At 49.4% G+C, this 15,351-nt stretch overlaps 6 protein-coding genes across 6 annotated transcripts; 5 read left to right on the top strand and 1 right to left on the bottom strand.

Annotated features, from left to right (window-relative positions):
* Positions 1–8: 8 nt before the first annotated feature.
* GGS22DRAFT_200017 (putative MFS transporter) lies at positions 9–2,055 on the top strand (the record flags this gene model as incomplete). The annotated part of the gene is made up of 6 exons (XM_047966377.1): positions 9–182; positions 257–385; positions 465–735; positions 802–1,308; positions 1,371–1,531; positions 1,588–2,055. The coding sequence occupies 6 exons, from the start codon at positions 9–11 to the stop codon at positions 1,945–1,947; spliced, it is 1,602 nt and encodes a 533-aa protein (XP_047819700.1). The 3' UTR covers positions 1,948–2,055.
* Positions 2,056–2,091: 36 nt separating this feature from the next.
* GGS22DRAFT_162174 (GroES-like protein) lies at positions 2,092–3,899 on the bottom strand. The gene has a single exon (XM_047961183.1). The coding sequence runs from the start codon at positions 3,427–3,429 to the stop codon at positions 2,392–2,394; it is 1,038 nt and encodes a 345-aa protein (XP_047819699.1). The 5' UTR covers positions 3,430–3,899; the 3' UTR covers positions 2,092–2,391.
* Positions 3,900–4,165: 266 nt separating this feature from the next.
* On the top strand, positions 4,166–6,739 carry GGS22DRAFT_162172 (fungal-specific transcription factor domain-containing protein). The gene is made up of 6 exons (XM_047961182.1): positions 4,166–4,541; positions 4,626–4,718; positions 4,768–5,281; positions 5,340–5,868; positions 5,931–6,425; positions 6,496–6,739. Exons 1-6 carry the CDS (start codon positions 4,445–4,447, stop codon positions 6,727–6,729), a joined length of 1,962 nt encoding a protein of 653 aa, XP_047819698.1. The 5' UTR covers positions 4,166–4,444; the 3' UTR covers positions 6,730–6,739.
* Positions 6,740–7,307: 568 nt separating this feature from the next.
* Positions 7,308–8,962, top strand: GGS22DRAFT_135353 (uncharacterized protein). The gene is made up of 4 exons (XM_047958570.1): positions 7,308–7,728; positions 7,790–8,243; positions 8,295–8,344; positions 8,404–8,962. Exons 1-4 carry the CDS (start codon positions 7,530–7,532, stop codon positions 8,835–8,837), a joined length of 1,137 nt encoding a protein of 378 aa, XP_047819697.1. The 5' UTR covers positions 7,308–7,529; the 3' UTR covers positions 8,838–8,962.
* A 1,658-nt stretch (positions 8,963–10,620) lies between these two features.
* GGS22DRAFT_162168 (LIP-domain-containing protein) lies at positions 10,621–12,073 on the top strand. The gene has a single exon (XM_047961181.1). It carries the CDS (start codon positions 10,747–10,749, stop codon positions 12,025–12,027), a length of 1,281 nt encoding a protein of 426 aa, XP_047819696.1. The 5' UTR covers positions 10,621–10,746; the 3' UTR covers positions 12,028–12,073.
* Positions 12,074–13,419: 1,346 nt separating this feature from the next.
* On the top strand, positions 13,420–15,330 carry GGS22DRAFT_200015 (FAD/NAD(P)-binding domain-containing protein; the record flags this gene model as incomplete). Its single annotated transcript, XM_047966376.1, has 1 exon — positions 13,420–15,330. The coding sequence occupies one exon, from the start codon at positions 13,420–13,422 to the stop codon at positions 14,866–14,868; it is 1,449 nt and encodes a 482-aa protein (XP_047819695.1). The 3' UTR covers positions 14,869–15,330.
* Positions 15,331–15,351: the final 21 nt, after the last annotated feature.

Genomic DNA, 15,351 nt, shown 5'->3' with positions numbered 1-15,351 from the left:
AGCTAATGATGACTAAGCCGCCGTCCCAACCCGAGAACATGGACCCGGAGAAAAACGAGGCCATCGTAAGGGTTTCGGCCGAAACTCACGAACATATCAAAGGCTCTAAGCTAGTTTCGATACTAGTAGCTGTCACTTTAGCGTACTTTTTAGCTATGTTAGACACTTCTATCGTAGCTACTGTAAGTCGATGGCTCCTTTCGTCTAAAAAAAACACAGTGAATCCTAAATAACAGAGTTAGTAACATTTCAATAGGCCATACCTAGAATAACAACAGAGTTCCACTCACTCTCGGACATTGGGTGGTATGGCAGCGCCTACCAGCTGGCCAGCTGCGCGCTGCAGCCCCTGAGCGGGAGGATATACACGAACTTCAGCACCAAGGCAAGTTTACCCTTCATTTGCATTACAACAGTGCCACCAATCCATCACACAGACGATTGACGTGATGAAACAACCATAGTGGACGTTCCTTGCATTCTTCCTAGTCTTCGAAATCGGCTCCGTCATCTGCGGCGCTGCCAAGTCCTCAGCCATGTTCACCATCGGCCGGGCTTTCGCAGGCATGGGCGCCTCTGGGATCTTGAACGGCTCCTTGACGATCTGGACGGCTTCAGTGCCGGCGGAAAGGCTGCCCGTTTTGCAGAGCACGCTTGTTGCCATAGGTCAACTAGGTGTCGCTCTTGGACCCCTGCTGGGCGGTGCGCTTACGCAGTTTACTACTTGGCGATGGTGTAAGTCTACACCTCTCTTGTCTTATTCGATATTTCTGCCCAGCGTATGGCTTATGAAAAAATTAGGCTTTTATATCAACCTCCCTGTCGGCGCCGTTGTTGGGGCTCTCCTTCCATTAATCCGCATCCCGGAGATGACGGAAAAGCAGGGGTTGAATATAATCCGCAACGGCAGCCTAATCCGCATCCTCGACCTCGTTGGTTTCGCCATCTTCGCCCCAGCAGCCGTAATGTTCTTCCTCGCTCTAGAATTCGGCGGGAATCGGTACGCGTGGGATAGTTCGCAAGTCATCGGCCTGCTGTGCGGGGCAGTTGTCACGTTTGCCGTCTTCTTGGCATGGGAGTGGAAAAAGGGGTCCGAGGCTATGATCCCATTCGCGTTACTAAGAGTGCGGATCCAGTGCTGCGCTTCGTTGCTTATGTTTGCGTTCTTGGGTATGATGTTCGTAGTTGCATATTACCTGCCAATCTACCTCCAGGCTGTGAAGGGCGACTCCCCGTTCATGAGTGGGGTGCATAACTTACCGACGATTTTGAGCCAAGTTGTTATGGTTCTTGTTGGGGGATTTGTGGGTGAGTCATGGATTTTTAGAATCCATATAAGCGCAGATGTTCGTTACTAACATACTATTCAGTACAGAGGATAAGATACTATCTTCCGTCAGTCCTATTAGGTACCACGTTGGCCTCCGTTGGTTCAGGTCTACTCTCCACTCTACAAATATCAACATCAGTAGGGAGATGGGTAGGATATCAAGTTATCTACGGTCTTGGTGTGGGAATGGTGGTGCAAATGGTGAGTCACCCCCTAATATATGTATGATCATGCTTACTAATCATCGACCATGATAGCCCTTCATAGCAATCCAAACCTTAATCCCAAGGCCAAATATTCCCTCCGCCTTAGCAATTCTCATATTCACGCAATATTTCGGCGCGGCATTATTCGTAACAACCGCACAGAGTATTTTCAATAATAGTATGAGAACGGTGCTTTCCGAAACCGCGCCGGGGGTCGACATTGAAAAGATCATGACTGGCGGTGCCACAGCTGTACGATCCTTGGTTTCCGGTCAGCAACTTCATGAGGTATTAGCTGCTTATGCTATAAGTGTGGATCGCGTCATGTATCTTGCAGCTTCTTTGGGGGTAGTCGCGTTTAGCTTTGGGTGCGGACTTGGGCGGAAAGATATAAGAAAAGGGAGACGTTAGGTTACACAAAAAGATGCGGAAGACGGGTGATGAGGAACAGATATCACCGGTGACTAAATGATAGTATTATTTACTATGAAGAATACCATATAAATTCGCTATGAAGAGGAGCATGGTCAAAAATTAGAAACTTTTTTGAAATTCATCCTATCTCTGGTCGCCTAACTTCTAAGGTTCTCTAAAATCGACCTAATGAGATCCCGCTACATGAAGGCTTGGAGCATCTCCGACTTACCTACCTTCGATATAAACCAAAAACACACTTGGAATTATGAATACGTACCGGTTCTAGAACACAAGATAGATGTTAGATTGAATCAATCTAGAGTCATTCAAATTGTTCGTCATCCGACACAAGTCCGCACCGAGTTATTCTTCAAATCAGGTTACATTTTACCAAGATCCCATATCCAACCATCCCCCCAAAATTCACTTAGGGCTTAATTACAGAGTTACAACAATCTTCTGGGCCGACACGCCCTTAAGGCGAAGATCATACGCCTCCTGAATCTTCTCAAGACCACTCCCCACAACCCACGGCTCCGGCTCAGGGACAAACTGGCCAGAAGCAAGGGCCTGTGGTAAAAAGTCGCGAAAGATCTTGCCAATGACAGCGTCAGGATCAGGCAAGTCGCCCAGGTCAATGAACTTCGACGCGATACCTTCGAGGTACCCCTCAGCGGGCGGGGGCCCCGCGTCAGCGATATTTTTAGCGCTGTCAGTGGCGTTCAGCACTCTACCACTAAGCGCAACCCCGCCGGGGTTAATAGTTAGCGCTCCAGCGACCTTCTTACCCTTCAACGCCGCGATTATGCTATCGGCTGCGCTATCGTCGTGGTAATCGTATACCCCGGTAGCACCCATTTTCTTCACCAGGTCAAAGTTCTTCGGCGATGCAGTAGAGTACACCTCGTACCCCGCAGCAGCGGCAAGTTGCACTGCGCTAGCACCTACACTCGACGCGCCGGATGTGATTATCACCGCTTGGCCTTTAGGGCTAGCGGCCGGGGCGGTGGGGAGGTCTAGCCCGAGGAAGTCCTTGTGGAAGAGGCCGTACGCTGCAGTGCTGAGACATAGCGGTAAGACGCTGCCCCGCTCGAAAGTGACGGACGCGGGGATTGGAACAGTCATGTGCTCGCGTACGACGGTATAATTCTGGAAGCCGCCCTCGGCCGTTCGGTTGCCGAACGGAAGCGTCCCGGCCGCATAGGCGATCACGCGGTCGCCGGTCTTGAAGCGCGTTACAGCGCTACCGACTTCGACGACCTCACCGGCTAGATCTTCACCTTGGACGCAGGGCCATTTGATGTACCCGAGTAGCGCGTCTCCGAGAATTTGTTTGTATGGGTCGACGACGTTGATTGCTACGGCGTGGTTCTTGACGACCAGCTCCTTGGGTCCGGGCAGGGTGTAGGGAGCCTCCTTGACCTCGAGGGGTGCTTTGGCAGCGACCAGGAATGCGGCTTGGTTGCTCGGTGCCATGTTTCGTATCTGCCAAGAGATAGATTGCGGAATGTGGAATGTGGTAAGATGGTATTGGTTTGAGCGATTATGAGTTGTTCGTGTAAGTGTGTGTAAGGATGAGTTTCGGTATCCAGGTGGGTATAAGCCGCGAATTAATCACCAATAGTTTATAGTTTACCGAATGGTAGCCAAGTCTACTAAGCTTTAGACCCTGACAGCATTCGAGTGATAAGATCTTGAAGCGAGTGAGTGCCGGATCCTTTGGAACGGGCTCCCAGGGTTCCTTCCTTATATTAGGTCATGTTGGGTGCCAATCCCAGTCAGGGATCTATTTAAGGTTGCCTGGCAACTTTAATTATCTGCAGGAAGAAGGTTGTACTCCTAGATGTAACGGTAGGTAAGTTGCACATTGCAATGAATCCCTACCATTGGTACAGCTGATGTATCTGGTGTATTACACAGCAGAATTCCGGCATAGGTGCGGTCCGACTTTTTAAAGGCAGGAAGTTGGGGGTTAAAGGCTAATAATGCCTTTATTAGGGCGGACTATTTTATGTGATGGTTTGTGGTTCCTGCTTTACTTAGCACCTACTGGGTACATGGTATGTAAGGGAGGGGCCGGACCTGTCAACCCCTACCTACTTAATTTCTTCTCAGCAGCTTCTTGCCTACCTAGATCTTCACTTTTACATTCCAATTCATCCAACAACGGACCCCTTTTGTGATAGTCCAATCCTTCCCGTCATCACGAATCCTTCGACCCTTTTCTTTTCGGCTCACAAGGGCGGTACCGCACTTTCGCGGCACGGTCCTTCAAGGTAATGGCCGACGATGACCAAATCAGTAGTGGTACGCGAAATGTAGCGGCACCTCGGCCACAGGCTCTGTTTAGGTGGTTAGATGGTGGTTAGGTGGAAAAGTCCTATGGAGGAAATGAAGGCAAAGAGCCCAATGCTCGGATTCTGAATAACAATAATTTCTATCTTGTCGCGTACCGTACTTGCTTGTCTATTCAGGTACGGTTCTCTTCAAAATGAATTCAGCTCTTCGACAACAGCCAGGGCTTGCTTGTGAGAACTGCCGCAAGAAGAAAAGCCGCTGCGACCGTGCGCGACCGGAGTGCGGTAGTTGTGAGTTACTCCGGAACCTTTTACTGGGGTCTTGACTGAACCTGTGAGCTTATAGTTCGGTATTACTAACCTGCTTTGATTCAGGTACTGCGACAGGCGCTGTGTGCGTTTTCACGAACAAGCGCCCGCAGCGAGGACCTAGGAAAGGTCAGCTACAGGCCTTGCGGGCCCGGATCGGTGAGTGTCGATACTTCATCTCCGGACCTCGGCTAATGGAATAATTGAGCGACTCTGGAGCGCTGTCTCGACGACCAAAACGAATATGTAGATTTAGATCATGGCGTATTCTTTGGGCCTCTAACTCCCCTCGAGGGGAGTACAGCGTCTAGTACTACAACTAGCCCCGAAACGACGAGAAAGCCCAGCATAATTCAGTCGTCAGATGTGGAATACGATCATTCAAGCCATGATCTTTTCCCCAACCTTCACGGTAATCTCGAACTTAGTGCGACCGAAAGCACAAGGTCGAATAGGAGGTTGGATGATCTAGATCATGGAATTTTTCCCGATCTTCTTTTACCAATAGGCGATGAAGTTACACTCGTCGCGACAAATCAACCTTCAGATGAGGAATCACCCGACGGGTCGGAAACGACATTTATATCTGGTTCTACTATAGTAAATACCGCAGCACAACCAACAAAACAGTCATGGAGTAATCCTTCGATTCCAGAAACAGCACCCTATAGCAAGGGAACCGATTCTGTGGATGAGATCGGAGATTTGGTTCAAGCTGACTTGTGAGAACCCCTGGACGACTGCGATAGGATGATCACTAACCCCCTGTTATGCTGATAGAGACCAGCTATACTTCGATCGGATCCATCCGGTTAATCCACTGGTTCGCCGGGCTCGATATGTTTCGTGGACCCGTAAGCCGGAGAAAGAGGAAGTTCAAATAGCCCTTCAATTGGCCATGCGTACCCTGGCTGCATCTGCTTCTGCCGCGTATCAAGGGCTCGCTAACTCACTCTACGCGGAAACATGCCGAAGACTTGCAAAACTAGACGAAACTACTGAACACGACTTGACCGAAAACTTTCCACTGGAACATATCCAAGCATGGCTACTACTCGCTTATTACGAATTCATGCGCAGGCCGCATCGCAGAGCCATGATGACAGCGGGACGCGCATTCCGGATGATACAGGTATCTTTACTGCACGAAATCCATGAACCGGATATTTCACTGGGCGATTTCAGCATAGGTTCAACCCATTGCTGGGTTGAAGTTGAGGAAAAAAGAAGGACATTTTGGGCAGCCTACTGCCTTGACCGGTGTGCGGGCCTTTATGATGGGAGCCCACTAACGTTCCATGAAGACGGGGTAAGAAAGCCTCCCAGTGGTGTCCTAGTATAAGTCACGTAACTGATAATAGCAACCCTTAGATGCGTACTAGACTTCCGGCTCCTGAGGACCACTTCGAGAGCGGTCAACCTATTTGTATGGACTTTTTACACGATGCTATCGCCATCGGTGACCGTAGCACGCTCTCTCCCTTTGCCGAATGTGTGATACTACTGACACTAGGAGGTCGGTGTATTATGCATCGACCGCGCATCCGAGCAGCAGAGACGTTATATGGCAACGATTCGCTTGAATTTTGGGCTCGGTATGAGTGGCTTGATACTACATTAGACAAGAGGAGACGTCGTCTTGGACAGATTTTACCAGCTACTGCCACATCCACGGACCCAATGCTTATCTTTACTCACATGATTGCTGCTACAATTGTCATCCACTTGATGGAGACGCTAAGCAGCAGATCTTTTTCAACTGCCCAACATCGGATGGCTATGGATGCTTATAAAGATCGAGCAATCCAAGCAGCACGTGAGATTGTGCTGTTAGCCAAGTCCGTGACTCAGATAAGTTGCTTTCAGGTATATATTCCAATTTACACAGGTACGCCTATTGATCATGAGAAAACGGCGATACTCATCGTGTTCATAGGCACATCCATTCGTTCCTGGAGCACTCTTTCACGCCACTCGCATTCTATCCGCTGCTCGTTTTGGAAACTCGGCCTCGACCGATGCGGCCGGCGCGACTCAACTGTTAGAGATACTTAAGAGATATGCAAGTCTCAATAATCTGGCACAGGACTCGTTACGGAAATTGGAGCCCCATGGTATATCTAACCTGCGCTCCAACCTTAAGGTGGCCGCTCCACATGTAACCAAATAAAAAGAGAATGATAATGAAGTTGTACAATATACATTCAAATTTATCGTATATACATTTGTGCATATGTATATCAGAATATACTCATATACAAGTTGGGATTGTGGACTTGCAAAATATAAAATTCTTTCGTAGCACCTACTGTTCCGGGAGGTTTCGTGTGGTTGTACATAGTACCAAGCACGATTTTCAGGGGTCGTTGAACAAACGTTCCATTTTATTTCTCACAGTCCTTCTCCCAGTTACTCAACTTCCTACCGAATCATTTCTCTTATCTTACCATATTTGTGCCGTCCGGAATCTACTCGGCTGTAGAACTCGAAGAACTTAAAAGAACCAAGCTTTTATTTCCGTGGTAGAAGGATCTGTAACAGTTACATTGTAATAAGCGTATCTCTTGCCGAGACCAACTAAACCCAGTCTAGTCGCGAGGCTCAATGTAACTGTGCGCTGCTGAGGTTAGAACTCTAATCACGATGAAGAATTGGGTAGCACTCCGTTTGCTTGCGCAGGGTTGGTGATGCGCGTCAATCCTATGCGAACCACCGAACACGGCGCTATTGGCCTCGTCCGGCAAGGATTAACGGCTCCTTCAGCTCCTTCCCCTGCCCAGACTAGCCGCTAACCCACGTTTCTTGTGCGGTCCCGACGCAACCATGCGGCACGTAACCACCAGATCGCTCGCGACCGATGCCTTTCGTGCCACTGTATGGTCCGAGTCAAATTCCCACCATGCCCCGGATTCTCCGCCCTTGGAATATCGGGCTTGGGAAGTCTAGAGGAGGTTATATCGATCGGCCATCATGGCTTTAAACGTCTTCTACGATTCCCAGGAGGCCGCTGGCTGGATTCTAAGCGTCATTCTCGCTCCCATATGTATCATCGCGACGGGCCTTCGGTTTCTGGCGACTAAGCGTGGTGGTCGCAAGCTTGGCTGGGAGGATTGGTATGCTTTGGCGGCGCTGGTGTTCTTTTTGCCTTATGTTGGGTATTTGATATGGAGTAAGTCAACAATAATATCAGAATCTAAGTACCATTACTAACGAGCATTCATTCGGGGTAGTCCTCACACTCGCCAACGGTCGTCCCTTGACGATTTTCATCAAAGAGAACCCCGCGCAATGGACTGAAGCCGCGAAGGTCGGTCTTAACATGAATGGTCTCTATGGAATTCAGCAGAGTTTCGCCAAATTCAGCCTTCTGGCTCTCTATTATCGGTTGTTCTGGGTTGAGCGCAGTTTCGCGATCATCGTCTGGGCTGTGGCAGCCATACAGGGAGCGTGGGGCATAGTTGTTTTGCTCGTGCACATTTTTGCCTGCATCCCAGTGGCTAAGAGCTGGCAGCCGGGAATTCCGGGGTATTGTGTTAATATCAATACATTCTTCAGCATCTATGAGCCCATTAACGCGGCTATCGACTTCGCTATGGCAGGGATGGCGATTTGGATGTTGCATGCCTTGCAGATGAAGAAAAAGACGCAGTGGTATCTCAGTGGGCTGTTTATATTGGGCGGATTGTGAGTATGGGAACCCGTATCTCATGAGCATCAAACTAATCAAATGTGTAGTTCGGGGGTTGTCGGTATAATCAAAGTAGTCGAAGCCCAAAACAGCGCCCGTAAGTCCGCTGGATACTAACGCCACAGTGTACATATCACTAACTCACAAACTTCACAGAACGGAACTTCCTCTCCGTAATCTGGAACCTAATCCAAATGGCAACCAGCATCATCTGCTGCTGCGCACCAATCTACAACTCGATCCTGCCCAAAGCTGGGCTATACACGGCCTTCCGATCATGGGCCTCGCAGACCTTCACGCGCCGCCCGTCGTCGTCGGAAGCGCTCAGCGAGCGCAAGGAAAGCGGCGCCGGGATCTCGACGAAAGCGAGTAAAGCCTCATCCGCGAAGTCGGGGAAGTCGTTTCAGAGCCAGCCGAAGAATCTGGATAGGCATGCGCATTGGGTGCATCTGGATGGGTCGAGAGAGCGGGGGTTGGCGTGGGCGGAGATTGAAGCCGAGAGGGGGGGTGCGAAGGGTGGTGGTGCCGCGGAGGATGCGGATATTGCGATGGGGGCGATTACGGTCAAGCGGTCTATTGATGTTGTTTGATTGGTACCTATCGAACTGTAAGGAGGTGTTATACATATATTGTTGGATTGTCTTGACGTCGTTATGATGTGTATGCAAATTTCTTGGTGTGGTTTGGATATGGCCCTGGCTTCTGCGGATTATTTGGTATCGTTGGTTATTGGGCAGGCGTTTTTGTTTGCGTGTATGAATAGGCCTGCGAATTTATACCCACCGATGGATGCTATTCTCACTAATGTTTTGTGCTGGTGGGCGATTTTAAGTGCCTAGTAGGTACCTAAGGTGCGATTAGTGGGCTTTACGCTGCGTGGGCTCTCTACACTACCTCTAAACCCCCTATAATAAAAGAGACTTAGCGCTATTCAGTCCGTTCTTCTCAACGACGGCTCGAGATATCAATTCTGAATCGATAAAAGTTATATCTTTCAGTCCCATATCTAAAGCGCTTTAAACCAACCTTAGTTGCATTATATCGGCTAGAATATTGTAAATATAATCATGACTCTTGTTGAGCTGTTGCTGGAATTAGTGGCGCTGGAAGGGTTTATCTTAACCCAGTAGATGCCTAGTGACTGAAATGACTCTCTATAATTACTCGCTAAGACCACCTAAAGTATTAGCGTTACAAAGCGCTAAGCCCCTTCCAATTTCCATAGGGGGCTTTAGCGATGAAATACAGCATGTGTGTGGTGTAAACGCCGCTAATAGCTCACTATTTCCCACGACGGAATTCCAGATTCAGCAGTTTAGCGCGTTGAGGGCACTGTAAGTAGGGAGATATAACCGTAGATACGACTCCATGCCCAATGATGCGGATGATTCAAGAAAGATAATAAACGACATTCATGTTAACTAGATACTTTAAATGTGTTAATTTTGAGAAATTAAGGATATATTATAGCCATGGATATGAAAAATAATGTTTAGGTGAATTTTTTCGAATTTTGAGGTTCCTGATATCAAGATACCTAATCCAGCTTGTCAGCATTGGAACCCTTCGCTAAGACCCCTATTTTCGGTACCTACCTAGGTACCTATAAAAATGCAAGTTTTCGCCAACACCGAACGCCTCTTAGAGCAATGGTAAAAAAAGGGTTTCGGCTTTACGAAATAGCTCCGAAAAAAGGAAACCAACGACAATTTTCATCGAAAGGCCACATCGATCGGTCGGTCGGAAAAGACACCCGATAGATCATTATTCAGAGTATTTATCATACTATTAAATTAACATGTTAAATTTGATAGTCTTAGAAGCGAAGCCAATTTGTGTACGAAAATACGGAAATAGGTTATATTTCACTCCATCGCAATTGCCCCTCAAAAAGCTTCAATAACTCCGCTCGGAGCGGACCGTAACGGTTACCTAAATAGGAAATATTCGGGTTACACAAGTGATGGTGGAGATAGCTATGGCAACAACTTTGTCATCTGCCCTTGCCTTACCTAACATTCGATATCCCGTGTACCCAACCACGCTGCCACACGTCTGCGTAACTGTTAATAACTTGCTGCCGTTAGATTTTTGTTAGAAAAAAGTTCCAACCCTGATCGGTTTCCCCGTCATCCCGCCTTGCCCGCATTCGCCTAACTCCAGTCATGTCCGTAAACGACAACTCATTTCCGATTCAGGAAAGTGGGAAAGGGAAAAGACCGGGATCTCACAGCAGGGCTACGGCGCAGAGCTGCCACTGGCCGAGCAAACAACCAATCAGATGAAACTGCACGGATTCCGACTTACGTACCATCCCTAGATTCCGAACCTGTATTTCTACGTATTTCTATGCTAGCCCGGTCGATTCCTTCTTCCTGTTTACTTCCGCGAAGTGCAAAGTGCGAAGGAATGCATCGATAGCTATTTTAGCTACCCACCCTCGACTCCTGCCGCCGTTGATGTCTTCCTAGACAGTCTTCCATTTTCCTTCTAGAAGACATGCGCGCATTAAGTTGGCTGTACAGCCTGGGCGTCGCCTCTGCCTCCCAGCAGTTGCTGCCCGGTCCTGCGTCGCAGCCCGTAGCGCCGAGCCAAGACCCGTGGTATTCGGCACCGATCGGCTTTGAAGCCGCTACGCCCGGCACTATCCTTCGGGTCCGCCAAGCGCCAGGAAACTTAACAACGGTCATTAGCAGCGCCACCTCCGCGTACAATATCCTCTACCGCACCACAGACTCTCGCTACAAACCCTCCTGGGCCGTAACCACACTCTTCATTCCATCCACCTTCTATACCGCTCCCTCCGGCAACAAGGCCCTAATATCCTATCAATTCGCCTACGACTCCGCAGCTCTAGACTCTAGCCCTTCTTATGGCCTCTACTACGACCTCTCCCAGCCCGTCCCCAGCCTTGGCGTCCCAGCGGGCTCAGACCTCCTCGACTCCCTTCTCACAGAAGGTTGGCTAGTCAATACTCCAGACTACGAAGGCCCAACCGCCGCCTTCGGCGCCAGCATCCAAGCTGGCCACGCCACCCTCGATTCTCTTCGCGCCGTGCTCAACCTCGCGGAGTTAAGTGGCCTTGGTAAAATCGCCCTCGGAATGTGGGGTTACAGCGGCGGCAGCATCGCGACCGAAGCTGCTGCCGAGCTACAGGTGCAGTACGCGCCGGAGCTGAACATCAGCGGCGCCGTTCTCGGGGGTCTAGTCGCTGATTTTTCCACCGACTTCGATTTGTTCAACGGGAGCGCGATTGCGGGGGATTTGGTTTCCGTCGTGTTGGGCGTCACGTCGCAGTACCCCGAGGCAAAGGCGTATGTGGAGAGTCGGCTAGTGAATTCGACGGCAGCGGAGTTCCTGGGCGCAAGGAACATGACGTTGGGGCAGACGACGAAGTATTTTAGCATGAAGGATATTTATGCGTATTTTGTCGGCGGCGCGGTTGATCTCCAGGCGGCGGTGTTGAGGAAGGTGTATAATGTTGAGATGAAGCTTGGGTACCATGGGGTCCCTGCCATGCCGATGTTCGTGTACAAGGCTATTGGCGACGAGTACTGTCCTGTTGAAGAGACGGACGCGTTGGTGAATAAGTACTGTGGTGTCGGTTCTGATATCACGTATCAGAGGAACACGGTCGGAGGACACGTGGCGGAGATTATAAACGGGCAACCGAGGGCGATAGATTGGTTAAGGGGGATCTTTAATGAGACGTACACGCCAAATGCGTTCGGGTGTTTAACTCGTGATGTCACGGTCAATTTAACTAGTTTAGCCACTTAATAGATAGAGCTTCCGAGTGTTGGGTAATAGACATTTTTCACCGAAATTTGTGTCGCGTATGGTTGGGTAGCCCCTATGTGTGAACATACCTAGGTAGGTACTAGGTAGGTGAGAAAGTGAAGTCGGTTCCCTTCGATACAAGGAGTATAACAGTCAGTTGTCGATATGTCACCAATTTTGAGAGAATCACCCGTATCTAAGAGAAGATATTCAAGTCTCGGGACGAACGTACCCATCCCCTATAAACCCCTAGCTCCATGTCACAAAGAATATTCCCGAGTGCGAATCACTTATACAGTATAGAGACACTTGTACAGTATAGACACCTGTACAGTATAGAGACGCGTTGATACGCGTTATTATGATTCCCTTAGCAACCAATGAATAACCAGGCAGCAGTTCACCTTTTTAGAGTGTAGGTTAAATAATAAAACAGTAAAAGAATTTCCCATCGGCGGTATTAGAGTAACGGCCTTGCTGGCAATGGTCTAGTTACTTATGTACCTCAGACACCACATCTTACCCCCTTTAACGACGCCCCTGCAATGGGGAGGTCTAGGGTTCGATTCCTGACGATTGCAGAAAAAAAAGGATAAAAGATCTAGAAAAAAAAAATAGAAAGAAATTATACCAAACATACAATCCAACAACGCAATCTGAGGGGCCTGAAATGGAGTGGCAAAGAAATACCCAATAGCGGGGGCGCAGTAGGCAGGAGCCGATCAACAATACCTGAGCTGGGCCTTGAAGAGGATTCTCTTTTTTGAGGCAATTTTTCCATGTTGTCGTTACATCGCGAATCTCGTCGGCGCGATGATTTTCTGCGACAACCAACGTTACCACCTACCACTAAATGCATTACTACAAGATCTACTACGTTTATTGAGTATTCCTAGATCTATGACATGGATTATTAATCTGATATACTTTAGTAAATGCAGGTTCTCAGGGTGGGTATGACGAAAGCAACGTCGGGCGGAGCCCATCTACTTGCTTACATGTATGTACGAATGTAGGTAGATAAAGATAACTATTTTAATCATCTCCTCTAAGAAACGGAAACTTGTTGCACAGATTTCGATCCTTTCGATCTCTCTTCATCCACTGATCATCAATACTATTACCAAGCACGGACTAGATTCCGTGAACTAAACAATGTAACGTCTAGGAGTATAAACACTCCGGGTGGAGCCAGAACTACTCTATCTGCTACCCGTGCCCCTGGCCTACTTCACGGTCACGGAAAGAGACACTATCTTAAGATACTCTGTACATCTAGACCGAATACGACTCGGGATAGTGGCACGGATCATGAATTTTATCTTATCTTTTAGAGCGTTCGTTCACAGGTGACATTAGGTGAGCAAGTTCCCATACTAGATACCTCCCAAAATGCCGAGCAGAACCGAAGAAGCTAACGTCGACAGCCATCACGATGGTCAACATACAGAGGGGCCATCAACGACACAAGCTGATGCTAGTCATAGCAGCCGACCCGTCCGAAACGATGATAGCCTTTCGGTAGCTATTGTAGGAGGCGGCATCGTGGGCATAATTTTAGCTCTGGGGCTTATTGACCGTGGCATGCATGTAGCCGTCTACGAGAGAGCTTCCGACTTCAATGAGATTGGCGCTGGTATCGCCTTCACGGGCGTTACCCGCGAGTGTATGACGAAGCTGAGCCCGTCCGTCATAGCTTCTTTGAAACGAGTCGCCAATGAGAACCAGCTCCAATACGATAACTACTGGGATGGATTTCACAATGACGAAGAAGATGCCAAACCCAAGACTCCAGAAAGCACATTGCTATTCCAGCTCCCGAACGCCAAAATGTCATGGTGGAGCTGCCTTCGCTCTCACTTCCTCGACGATCTAGCCAAAGCCCTACCTTCAGATATAATCCACTTCGGCAAAGAACTCCTCAGCTACTCAGAACCCGATCCCAACAACTCTTCCCCAGTGACTCTACACTTCACAGACACCACAACAGCAACCTGCGACATCCTCATCGGCTGCGACGGCATCCGCTCCCGAGTCCGACAGCAACTATTCTCAAACACACACCCGCAGGCCTGCCAGCCGCAATACACGCACAAAACATGTTACCGAGCCGTAATCCCCATGGCAGCAGCTGAATCCGCGCTCGGGGAGTCCAAGGCGCATAACCATTGCATGCACACCGGCCCCGGGGCCCATATCCTCAGCTACCCCATCGCGCAGCACACGCTGCTAAACGTGGTGATTTTCCTCTCCGACTCAGACTCCGATTTGGAGTCTAGTAATAAAGGGAACAACCTCGTCCGTAACCGCGACGCCATCCTCTCCCGTCTGAAATCCTGGCGTCCTGAAGTGCGGGCCCTGATCTCCCAGATCCCAGAGACTCCGCTCGTATGGCGTATCGACGACACAGCAGATCACCCCGCGCCATGGTACACCCAGGGGCGAGTCTGTCTAGCCGGCGATGCCGCGCACGCGAGTTCCCCGCACCACGGGGCTGGAGCAGGTTTCGGGGTCGAGGACGCGCTGGCGTTGGCGACTGCGCTTGGACTCGTAGATGAAGCTGAAGAACAAACACAGACGGCGGATGCGAAAAGGGGAGAGGCTGTGGCTGCGGCGTTAGGGGCGTACAATGATGTGCGGTACGCGCGAACGCAGTGGCTGGTGCGTAGTTCGCGGGAGACGGGGGATATCTATGAATGGATGTACCCCGGCAGTGGAAGCGACCCGGTTAAGCTGCGGGAGGAGATAGCAGCGCGGCAGAAGGTGATTTGGGATTTTGATGTTGCGGAGATGGTGGAGGAGACGCGGCGGAGATATCATGCGAGGTTAGGGGGCGAGTAAATAGGTAGGATTAGGTGTAGTTTCTACGTGTAACTCTAAGAGATCCCTATATCATACCTCTACCTTGTTACCTATGGACGTATACTTGCCTATTATTAGAGAGTAATTCAGCAGACAAAAGTAAGATAGCTTGCTGTTTATTGGGCGAAATGTATGCTTCCCGTACACCGAGACATCATTCGCTGTTCAAGTACGATACACCTAAAAAACCGTCAAATCAGCAACCGCTAGCAATACCATCGCTTAGGTCCTATCGTGAACCGTGCCGGGAACGGAAATAAACCGATCATACTGAATACTAGACCCACGGAGCATTGCCCTATTAAGACCCCAGCCAGGTCCGATAACCAGACCCCTGGAGCCAGGGTTTCCAGAGCCGGACTTTTTATATGTTTCAAGACCCAGATCTGCCAACTAAGCGGCTTACACGATAAGCCTGGAGCCTCACCCCCAGCCGGCCCATTTTACTCCCGCACGTACCCT

Source organism: Annulohypoxylon maeteangense (assembly GCF_022496945.1).
Source record: "Annulohypoxylon maeteangense strain CBS 123835 unplaced genomic scaffold GGS22scaffold_7, whole genome shotgun sequence".
NCBI classification, from domain to species: Eukaryota; Fungi; Ascomycota; class Sordariomycetes; order Xylariales; family Hypoxylaceae; genus Annulohypoxylon; species Annulohypoxylon maeteangense.
Note: the sequence above shows the minus strand (reverse complement) of the source record. Positions and strands in the feature narration are given on the sequence as shown.

What these genes read in the sequence shown, in the direction of transcription:
- GGS22DRAFT_162174 (XM_047961183.1), bottom strand. Translation starts at nt 3,429, where the DNA reads ATGGCACCGAGCAACCAAGCCGCATTCCTGGTCGCTGCCAAAGCACCC.
- GGS22DRAFT_162172 (XM_047961182.1), top strand. Translation starts at nt 4,445, where the DNA reads ATGAATTCAGCTCTTCGACAACAGCCAGGGCTTGCTTGTGAGAACTGC. An exon ending in GATTTGGTTCAAGCTGACTT is followed by an intron (nt 5,282 to 5,339) that starts GTGAGAACCCCT and finishes TTATGCTGATAG; the next exon opens with AGACCAGCTATACTTCGATC. An exon ending in CTCAGATAAGTTGCTTTCAG is followed by an intron (nt 6,426 to 6,495) that starts GTATATATTCCA and finishes TCGTGTTCATAG; the next exon opens with GCACATCCATTCGTTCCTGG.
- GGS22DRAFT_135353 (XM_047958570.1), top strand. Translation starts at nt 7,530, where the DNA reads ATGGCTTTAAACGTCTTCTACGATTCCCAGGAGGCCGCTGGCTGGATT. An exon ending in TGTTGGGTATTTGATATGGA is followed by an intron (nt 7,729 to 7,789) that starts GTAAGTCAACAA and finishes CATTCGGGGTAG; the next exon opens with TCCTCACACTCGCCAACGGT. An exon ending in CTGTTTATATTGGGCGGATT is followed by an intron (nt 8,244 to 8,294) that starts GTGAGTATGGGA and finishes TCAAATGTGTAG; the next exon opens with TTCGGGGGTTGTCGGTATAA.
- GGS22DRAFT_162168 (XM_047961181.1), top strand. Translation starts at nt 10,747, where the DNA reads ATGCGCGCATTAAGTTGGCTGTACAGCCTGGGCGTCGCCTCTGCCTCC.